Source organism: Microtus pennsylvanicus, chromosome 16, assembly GCF_037038515.1.
Source record: "Microtus pennsylvanicus isolate mMicPen1 chromosome 16, mMicPen1.hap1, whole genome shotgun sequence".
Taxonomy (NCBI): Eukaryota; Metazoa; Chordata; class Mammalia; order Rodentia; family Cricetidae; genus Microtus; species Microtus pennsylvanicus.
In genome coordinates this window covers 20,537,778-20,561,604 of record NC_134594.1, presented here as the reverse complement: position 1 = coordinate 20,561,604, position 23,827 = coordinate 20,537,778, and the positions used below count along the sequence as shown (strand labels likewise).

Below are 23,827 nucleotides of genomic sequence, written 5' to 3'. Positions count from 1 at the left end.
GTGGTGATTAAAGTTTTGCAACGTGCTAAATTTGTTGTTGATTTTTTTTTAAATTAATCTACAGTTCACTTCTTCAGGTAAATAGTTTTGATTTTTAAGGGCACTGTGATTCAAATCACAAGGTGTGCTAGGAATCATAATGTATTTTACTTAATATTAGAAGTGGATCCGCTATTATACAGACCCTGTTCCATTCTTGATACTGTGTAGACATTTCCAAACGTATTAATTTATTTAACATCTGCTGCACACTGAGTTAAGTACCACTATCTCCAGACTCTTTCATTAACTCACCTATTCCACACAGCTGAGGTATTCAAAATACAATGGACATCCAGTAAATCACTAATTACCGTAAATCTCTGAAAAAGATGCAGATGGCATACTGTCCTGGAAAGGAGTCTGTTTTGATCAGCGAAGAACGTGAGAGAATACAACTGTCTGAAAAATGAAACCTAGACTCTCAGAAGAGATGCATGAAAAAGTTTTTTTCGCATAGAGGGTTTAAACTGTTTTCTAAGAAGAAAAGATTTTAAGAGCCAACCTTGGAAGAAAGTCAAGAGTTTCTCGGAGTTTTGTGGGAAGGGGACATGTAGAGATCCTGCAGAAAGTTGTTGGACGAGGTGCGCGTGAAGGATGTCATCAAGGCCATCGCGGGGTGTCTCCAGGCGTTGCGGGGATCCTGATCATTGTTTGGAAAAGCTGGATTTGACCAAACAGACCAGGAGGAGCAGCCCGGTGGTGGGTTGCCCGGCCACACCCCCAGCCGCTTTCTCCACCCATGACACCGCCTCCTGCCCTGAGCCCTACGAGTATGTGTGGGAAGTGAGCAAGAGAGGCGGGGGAGGAACACGGCCCCCCAAAAATGTGAAAAACCAAACAGTGCTAGCCAGCTAGTTCCGGGTTCCCGCCGCGTGAAGTCCTCAAACTGGTGAGCCTCGGTCTTCAGCCAAGTTCCTCCCGGGAACCGCGAGCCACCGGGGTGCGGGGTGGGTGGCCAGGGGCAGGGCCCGGGCGAGCTGCGCGCGGATAGCCTTGTCGTGGGCGGGCTGGGTTCGGTCACTCTGCACGGGACGGGGCCTCCAGCGCGGGGCCTGGACTGCACGCCCCCGCGGCCTTGCTAGCTCCCGGCTTGGCTAGAAGTCTAAATCAGAGGAACAAGGCCTGTCTGTGCTCCGAAACCAGCCTCCAGCTGCTGGGGTGGACGCAGATGGAGGGCCTGTCCTGGCCAGCCACATGTAAGTTGTTCCTGAGTTGAAAGGGAAGGAAAGTCCGCGCCTGAGAGTTGAAGGCAGATTGCCAACTACCAGGAAAGTTTGTTTGTTTTTTTGTTTTGATAAAAGTGTTGCTTGACTTGGGGGAAGTGCAACTGGCCCTGCAGCTGGACCTCTAAGTGGTCATTGGAGGCCACAAAGAATGAACAGGCCTTAAGCTGTGATTGGGCTGCCGTACTTGAAGTATCATTCTTGGTAGCTGCGGGGAACAGGCTTGTAGTGTTGGAGTAAAAATCAAAAACAAAACAAAAAATCCTGCCAGCAGAACAACAATAGCAGAAGCATGAGTGTGGAAGCCAAGTACCGTGCCGCATCCCTGTATGTGGGTGACCTCCACGAAGATGTCACTGAGGATGTGTTGTTCAGGAAGTTCAACACAGTGGGACCCGTGTTGTCCATCCGCATCTGCAGGGACCTGGTGTCCCGTCGTTCCCTAGGCTATGCCTATGTCAATTTCCTCCAGCTGGATGATGCCCAGAAAGCCCTAGACACCATGAACTTTGATTTGATCCAAGGCAAATCCATACGTCTCATGTGGTCTCAACGGGATGCATACCTGAGGAAATCAGGAATCGGGAATGTGTTTATTAAGAATCTGGACAAATCCATTGATAACAAAACCTTATATGAACACTTCTCACCGTTTGGAAAGATCCTGTCCTCCAAGGTGATGAGCGATGAAGAAGGTTCCAGGGGCTATGGCTTCGTGCACTACCAGGACCAAAGTGCAGCAGACAAAGCCATTGAGGAGATGAATGGGAAGCTGCTGAGGGGCTGCTCAGTGTTTGTGGCCAGATTCAAAAGCCGTAAGGATCGCGAGGCTGAACTCAGAAGCAAAACCAGCGAATTCACTAATGTGTACATCAAAAACTTTGGCGATGATATGGACGATGAGCGGCTTAAGGAAGTGTTCAGCAAATATGGCCAAACTTTGAGCGTTAAGGTGATGAAAGATGCCGACGGAAAGTCCAAAGGCTTTGGGTTTGTGAGTTTCTATAGTCACGAAGCTGCCAAAAATGCAGTTGAAGAAATGAATGGACAGGATATAAACGGGCAGACAATTTTTGTAGGCAGAGCTCAGAGGAAAGTAGAACGCCAGGCTGAGTTAAAGGAAAAGTTTGAAGAGATGAAAAAGGAAAGAATCCGCGCCCGCCAAGCGGCGAAGCTCTACATTAAGAACCTGGATGACACCATCGATGATGAAACACTGCGCAAGGAATTTTCTTCCTTTGGGTCCATTTGCAGAGTTAAGGTGATGCAGGAAGCAGGGCAGAGCAAAGGGTTTGGCTTGATCTGCTTTTTTTCTCCCGAGGCAGCTGCTAAAGCAATGGCTGAGATGAATGGCCGTGTCCTGGGCTCCAAACCCCTCAACATTGCCCTGGGTCAGAAGCACTGAACTACAACCAAAAATCCTACTACCTCTCTAATTTGAGTAGCAGCTAGGAGAACAGTACTGCTCTCCACTTGTAGGGTGCTATAAGGGTAAGCTTCAAAACTAAACTAGGTGGCTGCTTAATCCATTGCACTTGTGCAAGGAATTGTATAGAAGCATTTCTTGTGTGTGTATGAAAAAGCAAATGCGTGTTAGAGGCTTGGTTTGTTTTATAGATTGCATCCTCAAATTTAAAAAAACATATTTTTCCTTATTTTCTAATATTCACAACCGTTTAATTGGTTACATTTTATTATGTTTTGAACCAAATACTTGTATTTATTGCATATTTTATTCCTTCCTTTTGATAATGTTGCAAGCTTTAATATCTCCTATGAAAAAGTGCCCCAAACAAATTTAATGATAGTTTATTTTTTACCAAGAGGGATTTTAACGTTTTTCATGGAAGCATTTTTTCTTTTTTTTTAATTTTAACAACTCAAAAATTTAGAAATTGCTAGTCAGAAATCAGTGAATACTAAATTGCACTTTTGACTTAATGTTTTTAATACCAAGCAATAGTGTTAACATACACACGTACATACATGCAAACACATATATTGGTATGTTTCATTTTTAGATAATCTACATTAAGGTGGTGGTAGAGAAAATTTTTATTTTGGGTTACATTTCCTGTGTCTTTACTGAAATCTGAGTGTTTTTATTTTCTTATCTAATTGTTCTTATATAGTAAAGCTTTACTTTTCATATTTCCTCATTTTATATTCATATATATATATATATATATATAAACCTATATCTATGCAGCTGATGGGCACTTCGCCACTTCTTAAATCCCATCACACCTATGCAATGCATTGTGATTCATTTTTAGGTTTTAATTAGATGCTTATGTTATGGAAGTCATATCTATGCAATTCAGAAACCAACCCCAAAGAAAAGGCAGTCTTTTAAAAAACATTCTTCTTATCATATTAATCTAACCCAGGGTTCAGAAAATAAGTGCCTTATTTTATAAAATTCCACCTCCTTTGATTAGACTGCATGGTCTGTGTTTGCTGGTGGATCTTCTTTTGGCCCTGATTGGTGTTCTGGCAAAGTGAAGTTTTGTCATTTGGTCGGTTTTTTACATGTGTTTTATTTTGATGCTCGTCCTGCGTGACTTCTCTCTTCTGTCCATCAATATTCCTAGCTAATTCTCAGATATTTTTACAAAGGTATTTTCATATTGGCTTTTCATATGTACTACCTCAAGACCATTTGAAATGATAGGTAATAGTTTTTTTTTTTTTTGGAATTTACTAATTACCTTTAAAATGTTAGCCACATACCAAAGGTGTACAAAGCTTTGTTGGTACTGTTGTCTTTTGCTTTTCATTTTTGTCTTGGTTTTTTTGTTCTTTTTCCATTTTGGATTGTTTAGTCACTTCTTATTACCATTTATTACAACTTTTACTTCATACATTAATAGTATGTACTCTTTGTTGACAATACTCTGTGAATATGAAAAATCTCATTATGTTTTTATAAATCATCTATATTATATTGTTTGCACATTTTCTATATCAATGAGAGAAAAATTAAGAATAAAAATAACAAGGCTTTTGCAGAAACATTCTGCTAAACTACACTGCATATTGTTCCTTAGATTTTATGTGTATACTAACAGGGAATTTAGAAAAGGTAACATCAACAGTTTTGTTTGCAATAACTTTTTGATTTGATGTCATGGAATGATAAAATTCAACATGCTCAAGAAATTATTTACATATTATTTTACTGGTTTTAAATTTTTCCAGTGAGATTTCCATGATTACTGAATTCTTTTTTTGGTTTGTTTGTTTATATTTTGTTTTTCTTTTTTTTTTTAAGACAGGGTTTCTCTGTGAAACAATCCTACCTGTCCTGGAACTAGCTCTTGTAGACCAGACAGGCCTCAAACTCACAGAGCTCCAACTCTCTCTGCCTCCTGGGATTTAAGGTATGAGCCACCACCATACGGCTTGATTACTAAGTTCTTGATTAATGTATATGGTGCTGTATTGCTTTTCATTTTGGTTTTGTCTTCTGCCAAAATATCTTGCTCATAAGCATTCTTGCCAACCACTACAGAGATTATTTCAATCCATATCTTAAACAAACAAACAAACTCCAATTAATGAATTAAAATCAGTTTAAATATTTTAACTCATTTCCTGAATTCTTTACAGAAATTTCACAACAATTACATTTTCATTGTAAGTATAGGTACATGTATGTTTCTATATTGTCCAAGGACCTAAATATTTTGCCAACATCTGGCAGTTTCAATATAGTATATGAAAAATACTTAATATCCTTTTATTTTACTACTTCAATTACTTCTTTTCTAATGCATAAATTCCACCTTTTGTCTTATATTTATTATTATTAATATTTTCATGCTTGTAAATTAATATTTCAAGAACTTGAGCTATTTTTCCTCCTTGGGATAATTTGTATTTGCATAGATTTTTTTTACATGTGTGAAAATTTAAATTTACCTTTTAATGTTTTCACTGTCCTTATAGTTTTAAAAGCTAGTCCAATATCAAATCTTAAACAAACTTTTCAGCATCTGATTTAATGACTTTTTTGCCTTATTTTGAACATCTTAGAATATTTGTATATACACATGTGTATGGAGTATAAACAGGGAGGCTGGTAGACACATACAATCTGTGCTGACTTCTATTAGTGTTTTTGTCTCATTGTATCAATAATTTCTTTATAAACAAAACTTGTTTATATTTTGCATAAAGCCTTTTAGCTATGTCTTGCTTCTAGATCTTGAAACAGCATATGTGTGGATGAGTACTGTCATAATCTAGCCCTGTTTGTGGGCTTTATAGACCCACCCAGTACTGATATAATCCAGCAGCATGTGTGGAGCTCGCTCAGAAGTACTGGCTTGCAGAATCATCATGCTGATGATTATTTTTAATATCAGAAGCAGAGTTGATAAGGTGCTAGGACAAGACAGGATATAAGTGTGTCAGGGCATGATGGAACTTCTGGGTTATTTAATCTGTGAAAATGTTCAAATGTTTGAACAATGATTGATAAGCCTAATACATAGATTACTTCCTTCCTATGTGCACACGCAATTGATAAATACTTTACCAAGTGTGCAGATGTTTTCTTGTCTCTGATCAATAATGCAGTATCTGAATGCCTTAATAGAAATTGGACATTTCCAGTATTTACCATAAAATTTGTCAGTGCATTCCCTTCATTATTTAAATTCTACTCATTTTTAATTTGTGTGTGTGTGTTTCTGTGGTAGCATTGCATCATCCCAGTAAGCAACAGAGCTTCATTTTTTTAAGATAGTTAAAAAATTTTGTACCTTAGTGCCTTGAAGAAGAAAGATAAAATCTAACTCAAAAAAAAGATGCTGTCAGCAAGTCTCTTCTCTCTTCCTCTGTACACATTGCCAAATCTCTTGTATTGATGACTGCATTTTACAGATGATGTAGCACATATGGACCTTGCTCCCATTTTTCAAAGTTGTTAAATACAAATGGTTAAAATATTTAAATGTTCTCAATATTTTTCAAAACCTAAAGAGATGCTAAATAAAACCTAGCTTTTCAATGATGAATATGTTTGAAATTATTTATATTCATTTCAATTTTCTGTTTCTAAGTGTGAGTATTTGTTTCATGTTTCTCAAGGTTCATAACTATGTGACATGTAATTTGTTTCTGAAGTTATTCACGATTGAATTCAGGAACTCAAAAGCAGTTCTAATTTGGAGCAAGTTTTCATGAGGAATAGTTGACTGTTGCATTAGTTCAGAAAATGACATAACTACAGTTCTCCATGTATAAAATTGTCAAAACATAATAATAAAAATGTCAAAAAATACATGATACTTTATAAATCAAAGCCTCATTTAGTGATGACTTTCTTACAGAGGTCAAAAGCTGTCATACTATTACAAGGCGAGAGGGAACACAAATACATCCCCTGCCCCTCCTTCCCTCCATTCCCTTCAAAGACACAGTCACAAAGGTGCTTCTTGAGGGAGCATGTTTACTTTTTACCACCACCTACAGACATGGCTTTGGATCACCAAGGTGAGATTGTTCTTGGTGCCTTTGGAGAATAATTTCAGCAAATAAGTGCTTGAAGGACATCCTGCAAACCATATCCCAACTATAGCAATTAAAAACAGGAAGGTCATGCAAAATGTTAGGTGTTTAGGATTAATTTTTATCTATTTTATTTTGAAATATGGCTCGTAATATGATCTCCCAAAGCATAATAATGATTATACATTTGCTTTTATGATTACATCTTGACTTTTACTAACAGAAAAAGCAACTCAAACTGGAAAAAAAAATATGTTTTTATTCTAAAAGTGCTCAGAGTTAAGGATGCTCAGTCCTTTGGGGTCAGGACTTTTACATCCCTTTGCTGGATTTCCTCGATTTCTTCCCTTTCTATACCTTGGCTCATCAGCAGTCAGGTGTGTGGTGGTCATGGCCAACCCTGTTGACACACAGACTCCACCATAATCATGTGCTGGTTCTACTTTCTAGAGCCTTTCCCTCTCAATTCTCAGTATTTGTACAGAGACACAAAATGATCTATTAGTGTAATGGTGGCTGTAGAACCTCCAAGGGACCAAACTAGTCCCTCGGCAAGTGGGAGTCAGTTGTGTCGTTTGGTCTATCTGAGGGGACGCTGGAAGTAGGACCAGGCTCTAACCCTGTTGCATGAGCAACAGTTGTAGCCCATCTCCTATGGTGGGATGCCAGGCTCAGCTTTAATGAAGGGAGAAGAGACATAGCCCTTTCTCAACTTCATGGGCCAGGCTTTATTGACTCCCATGGGAGTCCTTACCCTTTGGGAGGAGTGGATGATGGGTGGACTGGGGGTGAGGTAAGGAGGGTGGGAAGAGGGATGGGAGGAAGGACCATGGTTAGAATGCAAAATGAAATAAAAAGATGAAAAAAATATCATTCAAAGAACAGATGGAAACAGAGGCAGAGACTGACATCAGAGCAGTGGCCTGAGCTCCCAGGGTCCAGTTGAAGAGTGGAAGGAGTGAGAATATTAGTAAGGAGATAAAGACCATGAGAGGTTTACCCACTGAAACAGTTTGCCTGAGATAATGGGAGCTCACCAACTCCAGCTGGACTGGGAGTGAATGAGCATGGGATCAAACTAGATCCTCTGAATGTGGTTTACAGTTAGAACAGACTGAGGGGCCACTAACAATGGCACTGAGATTTGTCTCTACTGCATGTACTGGCTTTTCGACATCCTAATCTCTTTGGATATATAACCTGCTCAACATAGATATAGTAGGGAGGGCCTTGGACTTGCACCAGCTCAGGGTGCCTTGCCCTCTCTTAGGCCTGTAGGGGGTGGGGTGGGAGGCTGTGTGGAGGGAGTGGGAGGAGAGGAGGGAGTAGAAATTTGGATTGGTATTTTTTTAAAAGTAGTAAAAGAAAAGAAAGAAAAAGAAGTATCAATTTCCACATTTTCTGTGCAATGTGGTTTAAACAGGAAGAAATGGAATCAAAATAAATATAGAATGGACCAAACAGTAATCTCTGATATTTTCCATTATTTATATATAGATTGGAATTTTGTTATCTTTTAAACTTACTTACAGATAGTTCTTTCAGTCGTTTTATTAAGGGATTTTTGATGTTTTTGTTTTTACAAACAGTATGCAACACTAAAGCTAATGATTTCCTTCTACTTAACTTCATATAATCATTGTGGGAAATAAATTATGCAGATTTATACCAGTAGTAAGTATAAAGCTAAATTGGTTTTTATTTGATAGAGGAATTCATGTTGTCTTATGGCAGCATTACCTATTAGATCTAAATTGTGAACATACTGAAAATAACAATGGAAAAGATTCGATCCATTTTACTCACCTACATTGCCAACATACATAACTATCAAGATGAGAAATAGTCAGGACTGACTGAATACAAATTCTTACTAAGCTGTTGCTTTGTTGACTTTTAATTCAGAATATCTTTGGTCTAGCACATTTGCACACTTGCTAATATCTCACAATCAAACATCCAGCAGAAAGAAATGTTTACTGCACTCTGTAAATCAGTTATTGTTGTGTAATTCTTAATAAATTTAAAGAGAACAGTTCCTACTGACAAACATTAAGAAAATTCTTGAAGCTTGTTTCTATACAAAATGGATTAAGCTCTCTATATATGCACTAAGTTTAGAGTAACAAATACACTTCACTTGCAGTTGTTAAGATCTGATTTTGTTTAAAGTTTGCTAAGCATTCATAAATGCTATTGCTCTTTGTTGGTTTTGCTACCCAGTCTTAGCTTAGCTTAGGGTTATTATATTAACTTTATCTACTATGAGAAGAAAAATTATCTTAGGTGTCATTCTTTGGTACAGAGAGAGAAACTTAACTCCTGAGAGATATTGGAAGCTCCAAACAGATGTGACCTCCGACTTTGTTACACGTGCTTACTGCTCTTGTCCATTAAGAAAACTCTAAATTTGGAGAGTGCAGTCCTGAACTAATGATTCGTATTGTCAGTTGAGTCCCAAATTCAATGTCACCAAAATCTTGTCTTTATTGTAGGTTTTTCCATTCACTGAAGATTGTTTATGTCTCGTTTGTGTTTGTTTTTCAAAGTAGTATGGCTATTGTGATTGTCACATCTTGAGGACTCTCAGTTGGCACCGAACCGTTCATTGCAGTTTGCACATTTTCAACTATGAATGCATGCCAAAGGCACACGAATGTATGGTAATATCTGAGTTATAGCCAAACAATTCCTTTTTAGCAAGTTAAGTGTTTATAATAGTATTTCCAACATGCCTTATTCAAGTAAATAGCTCAACTTTTTTATTGAGTCAAGTTCTGAAACTTCATGTACACATTTATGGCAACGATTTTACTGAATTACTGTGAGAAGAATAATAAATTGAAAGCTACTACACATTGTGACTCTCTTCACTGTCGCATTTTATTCATGATTCTTACATAGCTGTCATTACATTATGAAGATTTCAGCTAGCAAACAACCTGTATTGGTGCTCTGCAGAAAAAAAAGTTTTATATTTATTTCTCTTTTAATTTTGATTAGGATTATATCAGGATTTAAAAACTTAATAATGCCATACTCCTCCCTGCAACTCTCCTGTGATATTCTACTGCTTTAAGTAAAGCGTAGTTCTTGCTAAGGTCAAGGGTGCTTGGTTCTTTCATTCTCATTTATCTGTTAATCCTGTTTGCTGTTTTAATGCTATTAGTTAAATTGTTCAACATCCTGAAAATAAACTAGCTTTTTTTTTTGCATTCTCTCTCTGTTTTAAAGTGAAATATTTCCTGTCTCAAAAGCTTAACCGTTGTTTTTTTTTTAACTTTTTATTGCTTCCTTGTGGATTTCACATCATGCACGCTGATCTCATTTATCTCCCATGCCAACTCTCTGCTCTTGCTCCCTTCTCCACAATAATAAATAAATTTTAAAAGAAAGACAAAATCAAAAGCCAAAGACATAAACAAGCAACAATAAAGACAACAAGAAGTCTCATCATGGAAGCTGTAGTGTGACACAGTGAGCCACACAGTATAACTTGAGTCCCTACAACTTTTCTTGTAAGTGTTCATCACAAAGAGCCATTGGTCTGGTTTGAAGTCTGTGACTTCTGCTACATCTTCCATAATGGGCTGGGCTATTCTTTGGACTCCTTTTGGATATCCTGTTGTTTCCTTGTGACATGGAGATCCTGCAGCTTTTGATCTGCATATTGGGGCTCTTTATATGCTCCAGCAGTTCACAGCTGAACTGGATGTTGGGGTGGGTCAACTCAGCCCTGTTTCTGGACCTTAGTGGTAGCTTTCCCTCATCCTCATTACCAGGGTGAGCTCTTCAGCACTGCCTCAGCTAGCTCATCACTGTAGCAGGGAGCAGGGAGCTGCACCAGTTCTCTTGCTTTCATGCTCCTGGGCCCAGCTCACCTGCACCCACACCACCAAGGCCAGCACTATTCGCGCTGGAGTTGGGGAGGTGCAAGGTCAGCTCTCCTTCTCCTGCCCCTGAGGCCAGCTCCCCCACATGCTACAGGTGGCAATGGTCAGGAGGGAGAGGGCATCTTTACCTCACCATGCCACTATATGGCACATGAGTGGGAGTTAAGGTCAGCTTGTCTACTCTCATGTCCTCAGAGTTTGCTCACTTGTAGGTCTGCCCAGGTGAAATGCAGAGGCCACATTCCCAAGTGCCACAGCCAATGAGGGGCATTGCCAGCTCTGCCACCAGGATCTCAGAACCAGCTCTCCCACCTGCCACAGGTATCTAGTGGTGGGTGTGGGTGTGGGCATCTCTCTCTCCTCATTCCACCATTTGGCAGATGAAAAGCAAAACCAGGTCTCCCATGCTTTTTCATGAGGCCATATCACCTGCACCCCTATCAACGGGGTTATCAAGGCTTAACTTTTTAATGGACAGTAAGTTATACATTGCAAGAAAAAAATGTATTTCAACTTGCTTATATAAATTAATTTATTGATGCACAGAAAAATCAATAAGTGAAAGTCTCTAAATTGTTATAATTTTAATTAAACTAAATTTCAAAAAATTAACACCTACACAAATTAAGCAGATTTATGCATCTTAATAAGCTTCTATATAGTTAGAACAACCATTCCCAACAAAAGTTGTTTAGCTTTACAATGGATTTTAAACTTTCACTGTCAAATATATTTTATGTACTAACTACCACCAAAAATGAAAAATGAGAGAGAGAGAGAGAGAGAGAGAGAGAGAGAGAGAGAGAGAGAGAGAGAGAGAACAATATACAATCAACTTTATATCCTTTCCACACAACCAGCAAAAGGGGAGGTGCAACCTATTGTGAGTTGCCCAGTGTGTATGTTTGGAAAGTCTAGGAAAACAGTGAGAACCTGCAAACACTCAGCTATCTCTCATGTCCCAGGAGAGTCAGACAGGTTTCCAGGAAAAAGTTTTTGTTCATATTTGTTACTGAAACTTTTGTTGGCTTTGCTTAGGTGACATACCTTTCTTAACCACCCATTATCACTGAGGTAAAGAAAATTGTAGACTAGCATTGAATATACAGCATAAGGACACAAAACCCAGTAAAACATGGATTGTTCTAAGACCTGTTTCACTCAAACAATAACATCTGCAACAATGGAACAACCAGCAATGGAGGAAATGATCTAATCTTAACCTTGCTGGCTTATTTTCCTTTCTGCTCGTTCTTGATGTGCATTTATCGTCACAAGGCATCTCTAACTGGACTGCTCACATCTCTCAGTGTGCACAGCACTCGTTCAAGATCTGGCAAAGCTCAGGTAGTTTCAAGTAACAGCATGTGATTCATTCCTGGTGGTCAGTAGCTAATTCCTTAGTCCTTGTTTTCCGCTTGAAACGTTTACTTTAGATAATCTCTGTTTATTTCCCCCTCCCCCTTTATTCCAAGTATCTGGATTGTTAGTCAGCCATATACGTCAGGAAATTTGTAGCTTTAACATGCTGTTTTCTACAGGTGATTAAGAGTGTGACCAGATGGAAAGTTCAAATTATTCAGAAGAATGAAGTGGAGAGGAAAGCTGGCTGTGGTCGATCATGTCTATAATCCCAGTGTTTAAGAAGCTGAAACATGACTGGTACAAGTTGGAGGTTAGCTTGGACTACCAGGAGTTCCAGGATACAGTCTGAGACACATTACATTGTAAGATACTGATGCAACCGAGAGAGGTAGAGGGAGTGGAGAAAATAATCTAAAAAATTTCTGATAAAATATTGTAAATGATCTTATAAACACGTGAATGGAACTACTGACATATTTTCACTGAGTTTATGATTTTTCAACAGAATCTGGATAGAAACCCCAATATATTTTTCATAACCCAAAAAACAGAAAAATCTGTTAAACATTGTATTCAGATCTGTGCTTGAAAAAACCCTGACAACCTCAACATATGAAGAATGAAAAAGTTTACACAAGAGCTTGACTGGAAAACTGGTGATCCGAAAAAAGTCTCCAAATACTTTAAGGAAAATGTAAAAAAGGCAGGATATTTGTGAAAATGTAGGCTCCCACTAAGAGTAAGGCAAAGGCTACAGACCAGCGATGGCTGACAACAGCATTCAAGATTAGGATTTCTCAGACTTCAACTATGGCAAACCTTCATTTCTGACATTTCTGAAAGAAACATTTGTACAGGAAAAAGTCATTTAAACAGAATACAGATTGACAAACATAGGACAAAGAAAGAATAATTACAAACAAAGTAAGGGAGAATACTAAGAATATGCGTTTTTAGTTTTCTTGTATTATTCTATGACAGATGTTCTTCAGCCCTCAAACAATAGTCCCCATCCAACTTTGCCTTTCCTTTGAGTTGGAATTAGAATTCCCATCACCTGAGTAGTGTCTACATAAACCCTCAGTCTCAGGCCTCTTAAAATTACATAAATATAAATATAATAGTACATGCATTACTTCTTTAGGACAAATAAGTAACAGAATGGATGGTTTATATAACCTCAGTTTATGTTTTTCATAACCCTACAGCTTGGGATTTCAAGATGAAAATGTAAGTAGATCAAAATGAGGATTTTTTAAGGCTAATGGGCAGCCTCATTATGTGTCCTCATGTGGTCTTTCCCTACATGCACTTGGCTATTTTAAAGTTTGTTCATATGTGATGTTTGCATGAATATCCTGGTCAAATCATATAAAACTCATACTGAAGTTTTTGCCTACCTTTAAAGACTCTATGTCTAAATAATAACTTTCTTAAATATTATACTTGAAAATTCAAATGAAATAAACACAATTCAACATATAAAATAATACAAAGATACCATCTTCAATTTAAAAAAAAAAAACATACCCAAAAGGATAAACACACAGGCACCTTGCTCCTATTTTACTTCAATCAGAAAATGCTGAGTGCAGTGATGCGTGCCTGTAATGCCAGCACAGAGGATAAAAAGCTATGATCAGCCTGGACTCTGGCAAGTTGAGAGAAACCTGCCCTACAGGTAAAGCCTGTCTCTAGATAAATACATAAGTTTGTTTATTCATTATTCATTTATTTAGTCAAGGAACAGGTTCAGTATTACAGGAATCATGAAACCAGTCTCAAATATTGCCAAAAATAGCAAATATGATTTGGGACAAGATGATATCAATAGAGATTCAATTGTTGTAAAAATGAGTTTATGCTAAAAAAAAGATACTATGAAAATGATGTTTAACCAGGAGGAAATTAGTAAGCAGATAATTCCAGACTGTTTAAAACAATCATACACACACAGACACATGCATATGCTGGCATATCAAAGGTGAACATTTCATACCCTGTTACCTGCTAAACTCAAATTTAAGTAAGTGATAGTGAGGATCTGGGAATATACTAAATAAATGATTGTCCTTCAAATCAAATATAAAGGCTATGTATGAACAATCAGTCATAAAATTGTACTTTACTTAGTAGCAATAACAGATATTGGGTTGACTTAAGGCTTTTTAACAATAAACATTTATACCAAAAGTTCATGTAAGAAGACACTCCAAGGAATAAATTCCCTCAAAACCTTATGATAAACATTGGATGCATTTTTTAATCTGTGGAAGTAGGATTAAGAGATAGATATAGTGTCTTCATGTAAGAAGACACTCCAAGGAATAAATTCCCTCAAAAACTTATGATAAACATTGGATGCATTTTTTAATCTGTGGAAGTAGGATTAAGAGATAGATATGATGAGAGAATTACATTTGCCAGAGTTAGACCAACATATTATATACAGCCACCTGATATGTGGTACGGAAAATTGGGAGATCAAAGAAAACAGAGTCAGTTAATTCACTGCCTATTATAAATTAGCTGAAAGTAGAAGATATTACTTCAAATCATTTTGAGAGTGAGAGAAGGGGAAGGAAGGGTTGTGTAATAAAAATGTTGGTGGTAACAAAGGGAAATAATGCAATCCAGGTAGTCAAAAAATTGTCAATGTAAGGGTTTTCATTACTCTTCAGTCACAAACTTCTCCTAAATTCTGAAATGTGTTATGATTCTACAGTCATCTATCTGTATGAACTAAATATTAAAGTAACAAGAACTGAGTGATGTGGTATTTAATACATAGCTAAAAGCTCTTAAGTTACCAATAGAAAGTGATTTTTATAGCCCAAAAAGAAAAACCTAAAATACTGAAGAGTTCTCAAATAAACTTCAGAAATGAGAAAGAATAAACAAAAATATCTAAATGTGATACTTAATTTTAACTCTGAAGACAATAGGATTTTATGTCTTGATACCTAAAAATATAAAGTTTTACTCATGGGAGCATATAATGAGGCACTTATTGTGTATCATTAAAATAATTTTGACCGTGAAGCTGTAATAGTGATGAATTCTGTGGTAACACCATATCATTGACTCTGTTAAACAAAACAAAACAAAAGATGCACACAGCTTCAAAAGTTCTAAAAATTGATAAAATAAAATTTATTTTAACTCTTCCAATGTAGATCAAATGTAAATTAGTTGTAGAGCTATTAGTATGTAAGATTTCATATACTCACATATAGATTAATATAAAGTTTTCTTAAATATACTTATCAATGGACAGTTATACTTCATACAGTGAAATACTTCTTATCCCAGGTAATGATATCACATTTTTTCTAAACACAGCAAAGTGTTCTCTTTGAGAAATCTGACTGTTTTGTATGCCTTAAAGAAAACCTTACAACCTTCCAAAATAATAAAAAGTCATATGAAGAACATTCTTTTAGAGCTTTTTGATGAAACTAGAACTCTATAATATAGCTAAAAAGTGTTCAGTCATATTGAAATTATACAACTCGTTAAATCAAAATGGAAATTAATAATTAAAATGGACCTATCTATCAGATGCTCAGATTCTACAAGACATTAATGAAGTAATTGTGATGGGGAAATTAATAGAAATAACACCATTAATTGATAAAATTATGATAGTACTAATGTTTTTGAAAAAATCTATTTTAGGAACTAGAGAGATGGCTCAGCACCTAGGAGAACTTCCTCCTCATTTAGAAAACCTGAGTTCAGTGCTCAACAACCAGGACAAACAAACAATTATCTACAGCTCCAGCTTTAGAGGAGCCAATGCTCTCTTTGGCTTCCTTAGGTATATACAGACACACCACACCACACATCTGCCACATACACATATACCACACAACACAGACCACACCCACATATATACACAAACACACACACACAATGTGCACACACAAACTTACATACAGAACAACACAACATAAATACACAAATCTGTGCAAACTGATACAACACACACTACACACAACACACAAGCACAAACACACATACCATACAGAAAATCACGCAAAATTACACACTACACACACATACTCAGAAGACTCCATACACACACAAACACACCACGTGCATACACACCACACACATACACACACACAAGGAGATAGGGGAGAACATCTTAAATAAATTAAGACTTTAAAACAGAAACACATGTAAAAATACTTCAAACAAAATGATCCAGAAAAAAAATTGCAAGAATTATTAACAAAATGAGGAATGCTCTATTTTAGGACACTGTACTAAGTCTATAGAATAAACTAAATCTCTACCCTTGAGGCAATTTTTGATGATTTATATAAAAACTTCAAAAAAGAAAAAACACCTAAATTCTAAGCAGCTGTTCAATTCACAGAAAATGAAAGTTTTCCCAAAACATTTTGATTTCACTTCTGTCCTAAGTAACAATGTTGGGATAACAAGCCACAGCAAAATGTAGCCAAAGTCAGACTACACAAATAGAAATATGCAATCCTGAAATACCTACAAAGTGGCACACAATATGTACTCTATTCAATTTTATATTTTATTATATACATATCATGTATGAGAGTATGACCGTGTGTGTATGTATTAATGATATCTGTGAGACTATATGGGGTATGTAAGTTTGCTTTACAAAATCTATTGAAATATTATCCACTTTTTGGGCACCCACATTTGTGAGCAAACTTTGATGGCATTATGAGAATTAATGTTGTCTGTACAATATTAATTTTAAACCAAAAAAATTCCTAGGAGAAGTAATCAAGAAGTTAGAACTTTTCCCATTAATATTGTCAAGTGGCAATGGATGTAAGAAACAATGAGCATTATTAGCTTAAAAAGAAGATGTTTTTGTGTCTGCAATTACTGCTTGAAGAATCATTACCCGCCATAATAGCTGTATGTAACAACTAAGCATATGTCTCATTCAATAATTTACACCCCTTCTAACAGCCAGTGATCCCTTGAGTCAAGATTACCTTAGAAATATAAAGAGGACCTAAACTAAATAATTTCAATGAGAAAATGAACATGTAAATTGCCAGCTAAATTGCTTGTACTTAATTAGTCATTTCGCATAATGATAGACATTCTCTTTGGGTCTTTTGGTCTGTTAGATAATGCCCTGCAATGTTGCTTAAGTTCTAATTATTGTACAGGCCCTGCAGAAATGTGCTGTTCATCTAAGTATGCAGGCCTGAGCAACTCTGGAACTCTTGGGCTCTGAGGCAAACTGCCGTGCTAAATGTCTGCGCCAGGGGCCTGTGGCTCATTCAGTTGGTCGGGATGCTAATGATGTTAGTTTCTTTTTTAAAAATTATAGTACTTTTTTTGAGATTATAATAGACTTCTGAATATTTAGTTCTCCTCTTTCTTCCCTCCAAATTCTCTCAGCTAGCCCTCCGTGCTTTCTTTTAAATCCAGTGACTCTTTTTTCAGCAGTTATTGTTTTTTTTTTATTGGAGAGAAGGAAAAAAGCCTTTAAATTTTTATAAGTGGATAACAGAGTGAAGCAATAATAATGTTGGTTCATCTGGCTTTTAGTTTAAATTTTTAAATTTTAAAACTGCTTTTACATCCAAAATATGCAATTTCTGGGAGATTTTGTTAAAATAACCTGATTACAGTTTCTGTAACCACATAAGAAGCAAGAGCTATTCATCATCCTACAGCGGTCTTGTATTTCTCTAAACTTGTTATAAAAATTTTCCTTATAAACAATTACATAGAATTCACTTAGAGGGCCATGCACTTAATTCAAATAAAAGCAAAAAACTGATACCTATTTTTTTCCCAGATACTAATCTCATGACTAGTGTGCGAGTGAATAGAACAATAAAAAGGGGAAATGTTTCCAGGTTCAGTATGTTTATTTTCAAGCTAGCTGTGCCTATATAGATGCGTGTACATGTGTTTGGCATTCTTTGGTGTGGGAGAAAATAATTGACCAGGATTAAACTACTAAAACATTAGGCAGCAGATTATCACAGCCACAGAGATTGAGGCAAAGCGTTTAAGCCCAGCCTGGATTTTATATCCATTTTACACATATATAGAGAACACAGTCTACATGGCTGTCATACATATCAGTCTCAAGCACTAGAAAATTCTGGGGACACCGAAATGGCTTTGTGGACAGGTAAGAGTGCTTCGCAGTAGGAAAAGTGATACTTTTTATGATGCTTAAGGAATTGTCAGCACCTGCCTACAAATGTGAAGTGGAGAAAGGAAACAGTAGACATTTATCAAATATTATAGAATATTTTTCTATTTTTGACATTTGTAAGAGAGTTTAAACGGAGCATAGTTGTGAAAAACAACTTAAAAGTGTGCCGTTTTATGAGGGTGGGAGCTCTGTAGTCATATTCAAAAGAAGCATCGTAGTGTAGTGTTCACATTTAAAGATATTTGACAACATTTACACTGATATTTGAATGCTTAAAAACTTTAAGGAACAACAGAGTTATTTCTCCAGACATACAGCACAAATAATGCAAAATATGTTTACCCAATCAGCAATGGAGAAAATTAACTGTAGCAAATGCATTTGGAGTAATTCATATGATGATGGAAAGTGGTTCAAATATTAATACACAATATAATTTTCAGACAAATCAATAAGACAAATAAAATTATGTAATTGTTATATCACAGTTCAGACAGAAAGAAAAGAATAACAAAGATCTGATTTAAAAAAAAACCAGACTGTAATCCAGAGTGTGTCACCTTGGACACCATTAAAACAGGTTCACAAGGAAAAACACCCCCTGCTTTGAGACCATTGCCCGTAGAACAGATGGAACATTTAACGTGGGTTAGTGGATAACATCAGCTTATGGCAAACTGAAAAAAAAAAAAACCAGGTGTTTTGCAAATTATTGCATTATTCATCAGCAGCACTTTATTGCCAAGATTTTTTGAAAACAGAAAAAAACTTCAAAAATCAATGCATTGCTTGGGTATCAGTGCACAAATTACAAAATTAATTAAAGAAAAATGCATTGAAATCTGGAGAGTGGTTTGTAAAAATTTGATTCTACACATTGACCTGAAACAATTTCTGAAATAATTTTATCATTTATTCATTTTAGGACATATTTTAATGAGTGAAAAATGAAATTAAATTACATTAATTGGTTCTATAATTTGAATAATTGTCCTTACAGTGTTAAGAAACATTTTCCTACAGTAACATTGAAAAGATGCTATAGATAATTATTTTGTAAATTTGTCTTTTGAGATAGAAAACAGAAATGATATGTTGTTGTAATTACATGTTTCATCCAAGAATATATTATACATCATTTAAACATAACCTGTCTTATAATGACACATAATGTTCCTTATTAGACACTGTAGCATTGGTTGTAGTATAGGTATACTATGGACTTAAATATTTTGATTTGGAAGTATTTGCTATTTGAGTGTTATTGAAATAATTATTATTTCAAGTCACTGAGTTGCAGTATTTAAACAACTAATTTACTTTTAATGAATGTGGATCATGACAGTAATGATCAGGAAGAAAAACACTTTGGTCTGTAGAAAGATTTTGAGTAGAATCAGCTGGTGTTTGCTTCACTTCAGACCTTTTCAGTTTTTCTTGGCATTGTATATCATTCTGTTTTACTCTGTCTGTCTCTTCTTCTGCTCCTCACCCTCTCTTCTATCCTTCTATCTCTTCTTCCTAATTTCTCTCTGTCTTATTCTCTGTCACTCTATCTCTGTTCCTCTGCCTCTCTCTCTCTCTCTCTCTCTCTCTCTCTCTCTCTCTCTCTCTCTCTCTTTCTTCTACGTTCTTCTATGAATTACCTCCTCTCATCCACATAATGAATATTGAATAGATATTAAACAAGTAGAATGTGAAGGAACAATAAATTCCTCAGGAAGGAACACTCCAGAGTCAAGAGGGTGGAAACAGGAGAGGAGAAAGACATCATGTAGTTATGTATTATTTGGTTTATTCTTCATTCACATTCAGATTATGATTTTTTATTATTTTACAATTACTCAGGAGCCTGAACTATTTTTTTTTGTATAGATAAAGATGATTAAAAAAAACGAACAGCAACACTCCTTGGATGATCCGTTACACACAATGAGGTGTGTTTGTCTTTCTGTGACAGGTGTTTGAGAAGGCCACACATTCTCTTAATCCCTATGCTTAATTAAACTTTTATCGAGCCTCCACTCTATTTTAAAATCACTGAAAAATAATATAAATATAGTCATTGTAAATACCTTTTGAATAATTTACTTTATCATAACATGGTTATTTTCATATCTAACCTAAGCAGTTCTACAATATCAAGATGCTGTATACCTCCAAACATATCCACCACACAGTTTATAATCATAACTTATAATCATGCATTATTGCAATAATGCATTAAAATTAACTGCATTAAATCACAATCACTCATTTTGACCTAAAAGATTCTTTGAGTTTTTCAATTTTCCAGCCAATGAAGACAAAACAGGTACACAACTCTTCAAAACTTGTTTACCTAAAATTTCTTTTTATTCTAACTGCCTTTTTATCTCCATCCTTTATGCATCTATTTAATCCTTCAACTTCTCATTTATTTTATGAATTTATCCCGGTCATTGTTTCTGTTGTTGTGATAAAACACCATGACCAAAGCAACCTGTAGAGGAAAGGGTTGATTTAGCTTATGATCCTACATTACTGTTTATCATAGAAGGAAGTCAGGGCAGTAACTCAAACAGGGCAGGAACCCTGTTTGCAGAGGACATGTAATAGTTCTCCTCATTCCCTTGTTCCTCATTGTTTGCCCAGCCTGTTTTTTTCTTCTATAAAACCCAGGACTATTTGCCCAGAAATGCTCCACATACAATGAACTGGGCCTTCCCACAGCAATCACTAAGAAAATGCTCTCCAGGCCAGCCGATAGCTGTATCTCAAGGAAGAATTTTCTCAGCTGACCCTCCCTCCTCTCCAATGACTCTAGCATCTATCAAGATGGCAAAAACTAGGCAGTACAGAATCTACTCTTATTTATTTTTTTATTTGATAATGAAATAAAATTTGAAATTTTGAATAAGGGAAAGATTCCTTGGCACGAGGGAGGTTCTGCACAAATCTTTAAAAAATTTTCTTGAATCAATTAAGTACATCATAGATTTTAAAGGACAGCAGAAACTCAACTCTTCAGCATGGTAGAGCATTATTGTTACGGATGACCTGACATATATTTCAGCAAGGATTATATAAGAAAATGTGGTAGATTCTGATGACTAACATAATATGTTCTAATGGCTTGGAAAGGAAAACGAACCTATTTCTATATTGAAGGCTTTGCCACAAGCCTACTTAACAACTTGAACATTTCTTTTTATTACTACAGACTGGTTCCTTTTAATTCTATACATGTATCAGAGCCGCTGGAACAGCAGCTCACAAGTAATGCAATAATACTATCCAGGTTAAGGAATTCAGGACATAAAGTATAAGATCTCTAAGATTCACGGTATATAGCAACAGAAATTGATATCCAGCTATTGACTATGAGGTAAAAGTGAGTTTCTAATTAAGTTGAATCCAAATGGAAGTGCTGTTTTTCCTAAAACAGTGAAGAGCTTACAAGCAGACCATGGGCTGTTGTGGGTTGATCTGAGAAGATATGCATTGTTTGTAAATAACAATGCATTATGCCTGTGTGGTTTCTCTTTTTTTAAAAAATAAAAATAAAAGTTGTGTGTAAAAGATGTCATCTGTAACAGGTTTTCTTTTGGGCCACCAGCCAACTTTCAAATAAAAACAGAGACTTTTGAATGGTCAACCTTAGTTTATACTTGTCTCACTAGCTCTTATTACTTAATCTGTTTCTCTTCATCTTCTTTTTTGCCTTGGGGCTTTTTAGCTTTCTTTGATTCTGAATGTCCTGCTCTGTGTATATCTGGTTGGTGGCTGCCTGGCTGGCTGGTCCCAATGTGTTCTGTGCCCTGCCCCCAGATTCCTCATCCTAATTTTTCTTTCTGCCTGCCAGTACTACGTATCCCTCCACTGCCTAACTATTGGCCATTCACCGTTTTATTAGACTGATAAGGTGACTTAGGCCAGCAAAGCAACTCATCTTTACTCTGTTAAAAAAAAAATACAGCATAAGCAAAAGTAACACATCTTGATATCATTAAAGTGATATTCCAAAATAGTGGCTCTCCAGGTTTATCAGATCTTTTTTTTTATTTTTTTTTATTGAGAAAAGGAAAAAAAAAACAAGTTTCTGCCTCCTCCCAGCCTCCCATTTCCCTCCCCCTCCTCCCACCCTTTTCCCCCTCCTCCCACCCTTCTCCTCCTCCCCCCACTCTTCTCCCCCTCCCTCTCCAGTCCAAAGAGCAGTCAGGGTTCCCTGCCCTGTGGTAAGTCCTAGGTCCTCCCCCCTCCGTCCATATCTAGGAAGGTGAACATCCAAACTGGCTAGGCTCCCACAAAGCCAGCACATTAAGTAGGATCAAAACCCTGTGCCATTGTCCTTGGCTTCTCATCAGCCCTCATTGTTCGCCATGTTCAGAGAGTCCGGTTTTATCCCATGCTTTTTCAGTCCCAGTCCAGCTGGCCTTGGTGAGCTCCCAATAGATCAGCTCCACTGTCTCCGTGGGTGGGTGCACCCCCTCGTGGTCCCAACTTCTTTGCTCATGTTCTCCCTCCTTCTGCTCCTCATTGGGACCTTGGGAGCTCAGTCCAGTGCTCCAGTGTGGGTCTCTGTCTCTATCTCCATCCATCACCAGATGAAGGTTCTATGGTGATACGCAAGATATTCGTCAGTATTGCTATAGGCTAGGGTCATTTCAGGTTCCCTATCCTAAGCTGCCCAAGGAACTAACTGGGGACATCTCCTTGGGCTCCTGGGAGCCACTCTAGCATTAAATGACTGATATTCCCTGAATAGGAAATCAGGCAAGCCCTCAGGCCTTTTCAAGGGCAATGGCTTGTCCAAGAGAGTCCCTTTGCTTTTTAATGTAAGTCAAACACGGTGGAGGCCCAAAAATGTGAGTCTATTTCCACATTGACCAAAGGTCAGAGAGTTGGAACTTACCTCTATTCCTTCAATGTTACTGTGTTTCTACCTCAAACAAAGCTCCCACCTAGATTTAGCACAGAGAGTTCTGCTCTCTCAGGGTTATCATCAACAGGTGTGGCTAATAACCAGAACTTGTATTTCAGGCAGAGAGAAGTAGCTACGTTTCAACCTCAAACAAAACTCTAATTCCAGTTACCTTAAGGAGATACCTTTGGATTCCACCTAGGGAGTGGTTTGCCTACAGAAAGTTTTGGTCTAGAGTGTGACAGCGACTTATTTTGTTCTAGCAACAGAATGTTTAACTATAGATGTAGCCTGCAATCTTCAATTGGTATGTTTATTTATTTGAATCACGTTAATGCAGTTTTTTTTTTGTCTTACTCCTACTTTTGTGGTCAGGGGTATTTAAAGCAATTGGAAATTAAAGGCAGGCAAATTCTTGTAGTCACTGGAACTCCCTTCCAATACTATCCAATATGTTTCTCTGTTTTATTATTTTCCTTTACATTTTGAAATTCTTTACTTATATTTTCTAAATCCCCACAACTCTACCATGGCAAGAGATATTTTTGTCGAGTCTAGTCTCCAATAAAACACAAATAATACACAAGCTACTATTGTACAGCTTATACTGATGAATTTAAAAACTAATATTATTATTTCATAAAAATTACAGTATATTCCCTCTCAAAGCATGTATTTTATTCCAAAAAATGGATTGCTCATT

At 36.7% G+C, this 23,827-nt stretch overlaps 1 protein-coding gene across 1 annotated transcript; it reads left to right on the top strand.

The window, feature by feature from the left end:
- Nucleotides 1-853: 853 nt before the first annotated feature.
- On the top strand, nt 854-5,081 carry Pabpc4l (poly(A) binding protein cytoplasmic 4 like). The gene has a single exon (XM_075950816.1). It carries the CDS (start codon nt 1,558-1,560, stop codon nt 2,668-2,670), a length of 1,113 nt encoding a protein of 370 aa, XP_075806931.1. The 5' UTR covers nt 854-1,557; the 3' UTR covers nt 2,671-5,081.
- The last annotated feature ends 18,746 nt before the right edge of the window (nt 5,082-23,827 follow it).